Raw genomic sequence first — 11,874 nt, forward strand, 5'->3', positions numbered from 1 at the left:
GAGTAAGATGCTGACTCCGCGGCGGGCCTCTTAATACCGGGGATATGTCGCCACATTTTTTTAACCAATAATTTTGTTTTCGTCTGTATCAGCTCAGCACTGAAAACCAATCAAATGATGAGTTACTCGACAAAAGTACATTATTGTTACTAGCAACAGCATTCTTTGACAAAAGCTGCCCAATCCGTTACAAGGGATGTTTTAAGTAGTAACCAATAAAAATGTGTTTTTCAATTCAATCCACCAGCCACTGTGGCTGGTACACAAGGCAAAGTCACCCGCCACTTTGAAAAAGTACCCGCCATTGGCTGGTGACGGGTGCTAATTTCCCACCCTGAGTACAATCTTGTACATTTGTCTTTTTGTCCATCATGTTGTGACACCTCGTAGCTGGTTGGTTTGGTTCATGGCTTAAAGACTTTTTAAAAATCCTTAAGGGAAAAATACTTTCGGAACGGGCTATGGAAAACGTGGGCAGAGACTGTTGTATTCTATAGGCAGGAAGTGTGTAAATATTCAGTATGGTACATATACCTGTTGTGAAGCACTTGCTGCACGTTGCTCTGCCTGAGATAGACGCCTCTGTAGACGTGTGTTTTTCTCCTGCTGCTCTGAAACCTGCCTCTCATACTAGAGGTAGAAATAATGACATTACTCATTGAAGACCCCTTAGAAATGTTATGACTTACAGTATACTGTACAGTACACACCTCCAGCATCTTCTGATGATCAGCTTCCATCTGGATCTCCAGTTCCTGAACACGCTGTTTCTGTCTGTTAAGCTCTGACCTGCAATGACCACAATCATTTAATGGAACCTTCTCGATGCTGCAATCTAGATTTAACCAATAGGCTATATGGAAGCTAATTTCTTAATACAATGATAAAAAGATTCTGTGCTGAAATGCCCCTCACCAAAAGCAAGATTTGTACATTTGATGAAAACATTAGTGTTGCATGAACATTAAAAACTGGTCATCTGGGTATCATTCACATCCATGTAGGATGAGTTAAAGTTTAAGTGCTCTGTTCAGATCGCAAACCCTAAATATGAGTAACAGTAATAGTGACTCTTGCCTTGGCAAATAAGACTTCTGTGGGATCTGTGTGCGTCAAGTGTGTTTGAGCGTTCACCTGAGGCTGCTGAGTTTCTGCTGGAAAGCCTGTGTGAGGTTCTTGGCCTCGTCTTTGTAGCGGCTGATGGTTTTCTGTTGAGCGAGCAGCAGTCTGGTCAAACCGGCGCTGGAGTTTTTACTGCTCTCCTCCAGCTCTCTCAGCCTGGACTCCAAACTCTGTTCCTTCACACACAGCTCCTGCTGCATCGAAGACACCTACACACGCAAAGAAAACCTGTTAAAGACGCCATATTTGACACTTCTAGTGCTAATGTAGTCCCCCCCCCCCCCCCCCCCGAAGTCCATTTATAATGTTTTTTAGACTGAAACCACTCGTTTAGTTTTTCCTCACTATTTCGCACTGTTTATCCTCTCTGAACATTAGAATTAAACAGGCAGTTTGCTCTGTTGTTCTGACCAAAATTTTATAAAAATTCTCATCATTTACCCATATGTACCATATTATACCATTTACCCATATGTATATACCACTAAAGACTTTTGTTTACCATATTTGATGTACTTTATGCACATTGATTGCCTAAATTAAACCAATTTTAAATCAGAAAAAGCAATTGTGTCTCTTCAGAAGACCCGTTAAACTAATTTTTTACCTTTCAACGAAGGGACATTTGTGTTTTGGAGTAAAAGATGACAATTTTATGGGTGATCTATCCCTTTTAAAGACTTTATTTAAATGATGTATGTTATGATTGGTTAACCTCTGCATATGAGTGTAGTTCACGCTGTTGTTCATCAAGTCGGGCCAAAAATACAGGGGTGCCTTTCCCGTACAATGGCGTAACTCGCTGCTTAACGACGATGAATCGTTGAAAAAATCAACAAGCTACTCACGACTGTTTCCCAAAACTGTGTTGTCGCAAATTTGTTGTTCAACTATGTCACACAGGTGGTGGAGTAATAACTACCTTTAATGAATCCATTTGAGATTGAATTAAATGGTAGATTTTTTTGCTATAAATTACAGACATGGCATATGAGGGCTAATTCTCATTTTCTCATTATTATTTCCATATTCAGTCATAGGCTCATTCTTATGTACTAGAGCACATACGCACACTTAAAAAAAAAAATGGTGCTTTAAATCTCTTGACAGACTAAAATACATAAATGGCATTTGTATATATTCAAAATAAAAGATTGTACTGAATGTCCTGAATGTACTTACATTTCGGAGCCCCGCATATGACATGCAAGAAAAAAAAAGAAAATTGTGCACACAATTTACTAATTCGTTCCCTCGATTTATAAATCATGCGCACAATTTACTATTTCGTTCCCTCGATTTGCTAAATTGTGCAGATGATTTACTACTTCGTTCCCTTGACTTGCTAAACCGTCCACGCGATTTACTAATTCATTCCCTTGATTTATAAATCATGCACACAATTTACTACTTTGTTCCCTTGATTTGCTAAACCATCCACATGATTTACTAATTAGTTCCCTCGATTTATAAATCGTGAGCACGATTTAGCCTACTATTTTTTCCTGCATGTCATGTGCGGGGCTCCGTAATTAATAAATCCTTATCTTGAGCAAAATAAATCCACGTGTCATGCAAACAAGAAACTGCTTCTAACCACAAGTCGAGAGCTGTCGTTCCAACCACACAACCTTGCGTTGGAACTATGGTTTCAGAAACGCTGACTCGTTGAACTATGCTGATAACGACGAAACTTGCGACCATAGTTGGCTAACCATGCTTTTGGGAAACGCACCCCTGATTAGTTATTAATATATAAATGTGGGTCGATATATGCTAATGTGCTCATGGTTGTGACATCAAACAATACCACACATTTTTTTGTTTTGTTTTCTATGACACAGCCCTTAAAAAATTGCATGAAGGGATAGTTCACCCAAAATATACTTTTCTTCTGCAGAGCAAAAAATACATTTTGAAGAATGTGCTGAAGAATATTCTGAACTGTTTTTGTCACTACAATAAATGTCGATGGGGTCCAAAATCAATGTGGACATACATAAAGAAAGACCAACTAAAATATAATCTTTTGTGTTCTACAGAAGAAATAAAAGTAAAGAAAAAAGAAATAAAGTCAAACCGGTTTAAAATTTCATGAAGGTGAGTAAATAATTTAATCCCTTTAAAGGGTAACTTCAGTGATTTAGCATTTAGCTTTATATTTAAACTGGGTCATTTATGCAGTAGAAATGTGAAATTATTTTTGAATTTGGTGCCTTCTAGACTGAGAAAAGACAGAACATTTATTTTTGTCTCATGTGGACGAAAGACAACAACTCCCAGAATGCACTTGCCCTATGAGGCCACTCCGTACTTCACCGTTGTTTTGATCTTCATAGTAATACAATCATTTTGTTCAGTTAGAGAATAAACACTACAATTAAAAACTGAACGTGTCTTTTCAATAAAGTGTGAGTGAGCCGAACGAAAGTCACGGCACCGACGCAGCAGTGTCAGATTTCATTCATCACGAAGAGCTGAGCAGAACTGAGGTAACGTTAAGCGCCAGTCTGGCACGTTTTCTGATCGCATATGGAAGCTAAACTATCACAGGAATTCATTGAAAAGTTGAAACACTCACTTTAATCTGCACCGCGCTCCGTTATTATGATTGTCCGTGCGGCCGTCTGTGTCTTACATTCTGTGAGTGAGATCTCTCCCCTATGGGCGGGTTGATAAAATGCGGAACAGCTCCATCTAGTGGCTGTAGTCTTTAGCCTCTGGCCACATTTTTTTTCAAGAAATAAAATGCATAATTCTCTCGTCTCGGGGGGATATGAGGGGGGAAAGTACCATAATTTGAATATAGTACCGGGTTTCTACTGATACAAAGCCTAATGCTAAATCACCGAAGTTACCCTTTAATAGGCAAACAACAGCTTTGTGTCATGAGAAAGCAGTTTGTAACCTGTTGTTTGGCACGTCTCTGAGCTAGTGCACACTCCTTGCGGAGTGCTTCCATGTCTCTGTGCAGCTGCTGGTTCTCTTGCTGCAGTGTGAGTCTCTCTTCACTGATGGCTGTGCTCTCCTCTCTCGCGCTGGTCAGCGCTGACTGCAGCCTGCGCACCTCCTCCTGACAGCGCGACAGCTCCTCTGAATACCTGCACAAGCACAGAGAGTCAAGAAAATATTAATGATGCACCTTTATATTTGCCCATCTGTCTAGTTCATGAGCGTGTGTGTGTTCTCACTCCATCTCCATCTTCTTCATCTTGTTTTTTGTGCTGTTCAGTGTGAGTTGTGTTTCATCCTTCAGTCGTTCTGCATTTAAACATCTCTGATGGAGAGCCTCCATCTTCCTCATCTCAGGCTCTCCAACCCGGCCCTCTTTATAGACCTACAACACACACACAATTTGATGCTATCCAGCCATCTAAATATAGTAAATATAGTTGGTTCTGCGATAACTGGATGGATGTACATTTTCCTTTACTTAACTGTGATAATTAAATGCAATAAGGCTGTATGTTGCTGTGATATATGTATGAGTAAAAATTTGCATTTATTTTCACCTTTTCCAGCTCCTCTTCCACAGCTTTTCTCTCGCGATGGGCTCTTTCAATCAGTGTCTCTTTATCGGCACATTCCTACACACAACCATAGGAAATATGTTAATATACATTAGCTACAGTTGTTGCTGTACACATCTGTACATATGCTGATGATGAATGTGTCACCAGTTGCAGGGCAGATAACTCCTCAGCCATGCGATGAATCTGATTGTTACACTGCTTACGAACACTCTCAACCTAAAAAGAAAAGATTCATAACTATAAGGCTCCACTCAAAGATGGAAACAATATATGCAAACTGTGATCACAGATTAGACGGATGTCGAAACACTAGAATGACACCGACTTCACTGTGCCATAACCATGCTTTGCCAGTGCAAACAGTTAGGCTATTTTTGACTGTAGAGCTCTACAGGGATTGCAGCCTATTTGATGTGTTATCTACTCTGACTAAGAACCATCGGGGCTTTTGCACTGGATGAACGTTTTCATAATTCCTATAACTATTGGGAGAAATACCCGCTTTTTGGCGTGTTCGCATCGCACTGGGAACAAATTTTAGTTATAGGAACACTTTTGACGGAAGTGTACAATGATTGGCTGAACACATGCCATATGAAACACTGGCACCCATCATTATTAAAAAGCCATGTAAATACACAGTTTACATTTACTTACTCCACAAACATGGAAAACCTGTCACCTTTGTCTGTGACGCTGTGTTCTTAGCCTAAATGATATGTAGCACTGCAAGTTGTCCTAATAGATTTAGTCTCTTAGCCCTTCCAATCGCATAACTTATACATCTACATTCCCGTCTCAGTCATCACGCAGCCCACAAAACAGTTGTTGACAAAGTTGCTGTCGGCTGGCTTACGTCACTTCAGAGTTCCTACTGGCAGTGTGAATGCAACCAGGAAAATGGCCGTTTAGGGGAAAATGTAGTTCTTGTGGGATCGCCCTGATGGCTAGTTCTTATTAACTACCTGGTGCAAAAGCCCCTCATGATGCCTAAAATATTGTCTAATTAGGCTCACAAGGGTTGGAGCAGAGCCTAATTGAACCTGTCTGAGATTAGACCTGATGTCTCCAGCTTATTCTTTTGTCTCCATTTGTTCAAGAACCCTGGCTGTGATCACCTCTTTCCTGGTGCGCAAGGCAGCATCCTGGATAAGCTGCTTCATGGCGTCTTTCATCTTCTCCAGCTCTTCTGCTCTCTGTTTCTCCCTCAGCTGAGCCTACAATAACACACACACAAAATCATTTTTGATTACATGAAGTCAGGTACATATAGAAGTATGTATTGGGCCCGTGCGGTGTTGTGATTTGGAGATTGACCTGTTCTCTCTGAAGCGAGGCCTCCTCAGCCAGCTGGATGGAGTTGCGGAGGCGACTGAGGGCTTCAAACTTCTCCTCTTCCAGAGAGGCGCAGCGACCCTGCAGTTCTCCCACTTGCCGCTCCCACTCCGTCTGCTTCCTGCGCACTGACTCACAATCCTGTGTCGCTGCTTTGAGTCTGGAAAACAAACAAATACATAAATAAAACAACATATCCATATTTTCCAACATTAAAATGAAACAATATATTCAAACTCCTCTTATTTTCAAAAATAAATGAGGTAATATAAAAGATTATTCTTTTTCTACCCTCCATTCTGAAATACATTGTTTTTTTGATTTATTTTCTATTTTTTTAGGCTCTTTTTAATTCAGTTTTTTTAATGATTTATACATTTAAGCAAATACTTAGGGTTAATATTTCATATTTTTCATGTCCATTAGTCATTTTGGACTTGGTGTGAACAGGGCGTAAAACATCACATGTTCACTAGCATTTAAAAGTCTGAGGTCGGTAAGACTTTTAAATGTCTCTTATGCTCACCAAGACTGCGTTTGTTTGATTGAAAATGCAGTAAAACAGTAATATTGTGAAATATTATTACAATTCAAAATAACTTTTCTATTTAAATTCTACATTTAAAAATGCAATTTATTCCTGTGATGGCAAAGCTGAATATCAGCATCATTCCTCCTGTCACACGATCCTTCAGAAATCATTCAAATATGATGATTTGGTGTTGAAAAAAAAAAATCATTTGTAACATTATAAAATGTATTTTACACTCTCTTTTGAATTATTTAATACATCCATGCTGAATTGAAAAAAATATATATTAAATTTAAAATTGTACTGACCCCAAGATTTTGAACACCAGTGCATAATACATACAAGATCTAACTACTAGCACAGTTTCTTCATCAACACACCTTTCAATCTAGTGGTCAATGATGACCCGATGACAACCGCCGCTCATTATCCGAGAATTAACTGTTAACTGATAAGATTATAATATTGAATTGGCATTAAATAAAAATACAATTGACAAGGGTCTGTGACCCTTTTTTTCCCCCTGAGTTTATTTTACCGTGCAAAGAGCAGCATACAGGACAGCTCAACAACAACAGAACCTGGGTTCACACATTATCAAATTTTCATGCACCTGCAGCGTTTCTGACAACAGAGAAACTTTTTTTTGTTACTTTTTTTTTTTTAAGTAACATGTCTACATGGTGTGGGGTTAGTCTGGAGCGCAGCCTGTTGACAGTTAGACCCGCGGCAGAAAAGTGCCCTCTCAGATAGCACTGATGCCCGGGGAATACAGAGATAATGCCTCGCTAGAGTGGCCAGCCCCGGGGAAACGCCATCCACCAGTCAAGAGCTTGTACTACTGCTGTATTTTAATACCGCGTAGCATATTTTGCAAGTAACTTCGTCGCCCTTTCTGTCGAAATGGTCTAACACAGTAGGACTTTACTACTTTACTATTGCTTCATTTTGCGAAATATGTCTGTTTAGGCACGTGTGGTTGCACGTGTCGACGCTCCCCGTGAGTTAACAAATATAGCATATTTTTCTTTAACCATGCAGCAAACTTTCGGTTAAACGGTCAATATGAGCATCCCTAACTGAAATCATAATTGATAGACTTCACCTGGCCTCTAGCTGGTTCAGCGCTCCTTGTAGTTGCTGTAATCTCCGGTCAGATGCTTCCTCTCTACCGTGAGCTTCTGCTGCGTCCTCTTCCTGCACCATCACACAGACATGACATTATTAGAAAACACACAGTAGGGTGATAAAAACACTTACATAAGGACAATTATAGCAACATCTCTCACCCTCCTCTGCATCTGATCCTGCACATTCTGCAGGAGTCTGGTCATCTCCTCCACTTTAGTCGAGGCGGATCTCTGCTCGACTTTTGCTTGCCTGAAACAGCATACAGAAACACACACAAAGAAATTAAATTTATTTAGAAAGTACTAAAAAAAATCTGACCTTTTTACTGTTTTTTATTGATAGCATAGTAGTGAGAGGACAATCTTTAAAATTCAGTATGATTTAGAGGTATTTCAAGAAGAACAGTAAAGAAAATTCAATCTTCTGGAGTAAATGTGACTGCACTACAGTCTTGAGAAATACACTGAGTTGACTGAATTATAAACGCATGAGCAAAAGAGAACTCAAGTCAAGGTTAAGTCATAAAGAGTTGGCCATCTGGAACGCTACCTGAGTTGGCTGCGTAACTCCTCCAGCTCACTGCTCTGTTCCTCCACCGTCTTAAGGAACTGCTGATTGGTCTGAGTGTGACAGGACAGACATGAACGCCGACCGGGCATAACGCCAAACACACACACTTCAAAGAAATTCACAAAGATGAAAAACGGAGGAGAGGATGGAGGCTGCTTAGAGGTCAAGATGGGATAGGTGTGAAAACGTTGGGTGTGTGAAAGCTACACTGCTCATTAAATATTCAGGAATAGAGTTGTGTTTCTCTACAACCACTACATGCACACACACACACACACACACACACACACACACACACACACACACACACACACACACACACACACACACACAAATAAGGCTGAACAATGAACAACACTCATGCAAACAGGTGGCGTTCTGACTAATGTGACAAAATGTGTGTGTGTGTGTGTGTGTGTGACTAAGTCAGTGGAAGGATTATCCCTTTAAAACCATTGCATAACAACTGACTGAACACAGAACTCTCGAACGGCACTAATATCACTAATAAAACCCTTCCAAACTAATAAAATTATATATCCAAACACATTTTCCAGGTAAAACAGAATTTTGAGTGGGAAAAGCGACTTGATTTTACCCATCTGGATGTATAATTTAAGCAATAATGTACAATCACTTGGCCATTATCACAAAATAAAGATGGTTTAAAGGGATTTATTTTCCAAATAAATACATAAATGGACATTCCTCATGTGTAAATTGCTTTGGATTGAATGTCTGCTAAATTAAGACATGTTAAATGTAATGCTTTATTATATGAGAACAAAGAGGCTGCAAAGTGATATGAGAGACAAGAAAGTTTTAGAAAGTCATTTAAAAAGCGCATAAAGTTTTCATTACATCGTGAAAGATTATTTCATTAGGAAAAACAATGAAACATGCACAATAAACCAGGAGACATTAACTGGGGAAAGTAAATACAGTAGATTTAGATTTTAACCAGTACTGTTTAAATATTGAAAGAGGCAGTCTTACCGATTCTAGCTTCTGATTGGCCAGCTGGAGCTTCTGTGCGTGTTGTTGAATCTGTGCCAGCTGATTCTAAAACAGCACAGTAATTGACAGTAAGAGTACAGACAAAGTATTTCAATAATTAAATAAATGTGAATTATAATAAGCTTCAAGCCATAATTAAGCCAATATTTAACAGCCAACAGCTAATATTGAATTCATATATTCAAATAATCCGTCTCAGCATGCCTTCTAATTTATGTATAAGTGTATGAAAGTGCTGGGGGACTGTTTGTTCTGTTAACTGTGCCTGCATGTAGTTAAACACTTCCCTCTAGTGGCCAATAATCATATTACATATTCTAGAAAAAAAGTGAGAAAATTAAAGTGTTTATTGAAAAACAAATTTAACAGAGATTCAGATAAAGCTGTCTGTGCACCAAATAGGTGCTAAACCTGTCAAGTTTGAAAATAAACCTGCAATATAAATAGACAGAATTCAAATGAGTCGAGTACGTAAACACAAATATGAGTTTGGCTACCTGCATGTGCTGCCGTTCAACCGCGTGCATTTGTCCGTCACTCATGGAGCTCTGGTATTGGGTCTGGAGACGATCCAACTCCTGCGAAGCAGTCTGCCACATCTGAAGTACCCGTTCTTTCTCCTAAAAGACACACACAGAACAAACGGAGGTTAAACATATTATGATTGTGGCCTTTCATGACAAAACTCTCTAAATATCTTTGAGATCTGACACGTGATGTTAATGTGGAGTACAGAAGCAACGTTAATTGAACTGAATGGATATATAGTTTGCAGAGTATGGGCTTATAAAGCATGAAGCTGACAATGGCAAGGTTATGGGATTTATTGGCAGGGCAAACACATATTCCTTGCATTTTAGTAATTTTGACAGACGCATAAAGGTTGCCAGTGTTTCTGTAAATTCTGAAGCAAAAAAATACCATAGCTCTCATAAACACAATTTAATTATAGAAACTATGATATTTTGCCATGAATATTTACTTCAGCTGAATGCAAGAGATTTGTTTTGAACTAGCAATTATAATTTTTTTAAGTTTTGGATATGCTTATGAATTAAATTTTACAAATTGACTTTTTTTTTAAAGATGTAAAATGTCTATGAATACTCCTGAATATTAATGCAAATGAATTGCTGGCTTCAAACCGATTCATTAAAATGGACAGTTTGCAAAACTAATTTGCATGAATAATCATATTCCCAGATCTAGCACCCTTTTTTGCTAATGAGGTTTAAAACCGAGTTGCTATTAAAATATTTTATTCTTAATGCTTTCATTCTTTTTGCAAGACAAGGAGTGGAAAACTAGCACAGAGACTCTCTTATTTTGTATTGGCAAAATCAATGTGAATATTTTAAACGCACATCTCATTAATTGTAAAATATATAATATAATATAATAATATAATATAATATAATATAATATAATATAATATAATACAATATAATACAATATAATACAATATAATATAATTAATATAATATAATACAATATAATATAATATAATATAATTAATATAATATAATATAATATAATATAATATAATATAATATAATATAATATAATATAATATAATATAATATAATATAATATAATAACTGTGCTGCATCTCTATGATGAGGCCTAAAAAAATCTTGCTGGGTGTTTAATTTATGGCTAATTATTTTATTCTCATTTAATTAAAAAAATAGAACTGTGAATATAAATTTGAAAAAAGTGGAAAGTCCACAAACTCAAAAATAAGTCACTTGAGGCTTGACTTGAACTGACACGCTCTCTAGAGAGGTTTAGATGTGATTTGCAGCATGACATTCTGGTGAACTGCTCCCTAAAGGAGGGCAAAGATGTGCAAAGTCGGGCTGAAAGTGGGGCGCTTGATGAGTGACGCACTAATATCTCATTACTCCGTAATGTCAAGTGTTGATATGTAATCCTCAGGAGCACATGAAGCGCACTCCACGCTGATTAAAACAGATTCCCTCAGCACAACATGACCTGCGTCGTCACATCACAAATTAACTAAAGAACGAAGCTTTAAAGACAGAATAACCCCAGACCACCCCTCGCAGATGTCAGAGGACAGCCGGAATACAGGGCCAGGAAAGTGCCTGTGGGTTTATAGCTGCACAGACCGACTCATGGGAGTTTAGAGATGGTTATGCAGCGGGTCTGTATATTCACCTCCACGGCACACTTGACCTGCTCCTCCAGATTGCTGATGGCGATTGCATCCGCTGCCGCGTCTCCTTCTGTTCCAGTGGACAGAGACTGCAGCTGCTTTTCAATAGATGTTCTCTGCTCCGCATGAAGCCTGCAAATAAAAATTAATATACAGTTAATGCAAAAGGTCAACCTTCATAAACCTTCAGGAATTATCTGCAGACATGCTTTGATTTTTTTCTAAAATATTAGCTGACTTGCATGACTTAAGTCCTAGTAATTGATTGGCAGGAGTACATTTAATCAGTGCTTGAAGTGGGAGTGTTTAGGTGTCCTCCCTTGGTTAAAATCGTGGTCCTTAGGGGGGTGGGGTGGGATGTGAAATGTGGCGATACTCAAGAAAAAGTGAGGGTACTTTTTCAAATGGGTTACAAAGCGTTGAAAACGATACCGTTATCGGCATGTATAATACAG

General features: G+C 38.5%; 1 protein-coding gene across 3 annotated transcripts in view; it reads right to left on the reverse strand.

The window, feature by feature from the left end:
• sclt1 (sodium channel and clathrin linker 1) overlaps positions 1 to 11,874 on the reverse strand; it is a 95,551-nt gene that overhangs the window by 3,089 nt on the left and 80,588 nt on the right. For all 3 annotated transcript variants that reach the window (XM_079813086.1, XM_079813084.1, XM_079813085.1), the window contains exons 7-21: positions 11,422 to 11,551; positions 9,738 to 9,860; positions 9,220 to 9,285; positions 8,203 to 8,273; positions 7,812 to 7,902; positions 7,628 to 7,719; positions 5,973 to 6,150; positions 5,774 to 5,872; positions 4,800 to 4,871; positions 4,635 to 4,709; positions 4,314 to 4,459; positions 4,031 to 4,223; positions 1,135 to 1,331; positions 711 to 789; positions 535 to 630 (exon numbers count right to left, since the gene is read on the reverse strand). In XM_079813086.1, the coding sequence (XP_079669212.1) occupies positions 535 to 630; positions 711 to 789; positions 1,135 to 1,331; positions 4,031 to 4,223; positions 4,314 to 4,459; positions 4,635 to 4,709; positions 4,800 to 4,871; positions 5,774 to 5,872; positions 5,973 to 6,150; positions 7,628 to 7,719; positions 7,812 to 7,902; positions 8,203 to 8,273; positions 9,220 to 9,285; positions 9,738 to 9,860; positions 11,422 to 11,551 (1,708 nt within the window). The remainder of the gene's footprint in view (positions 1 to 534; positions 631 to 710; positions 790 to 1,134; positions 1,332 to 4,030; positions 4,224 to 4,313; positions 4,460 to 4,634; positions 4,710 to 4,799; positions 4,872 to 5,773; positions 5,873 to 5,972; positions 6,151 to 7,627; positions 7,720 to 7,811; positions 7,903 to 8,202; positions 8,274 to 9,219; positions 9,286 to 9,737; positions 9,861 to 11,421; positions 11,552 to 11,874) is intronic.

This window comes from Gobio gobio, assembly GCF_949357685.1.
Source record: "Gobio gobio genome assembly, chromosome: 3".
NCBI classification, from domain to species: Eukaryota; Metazoa; Chordata; class Actinopteri; order Cypriniformes; family Gobionidae; genus Gobio; species Gobio gobio.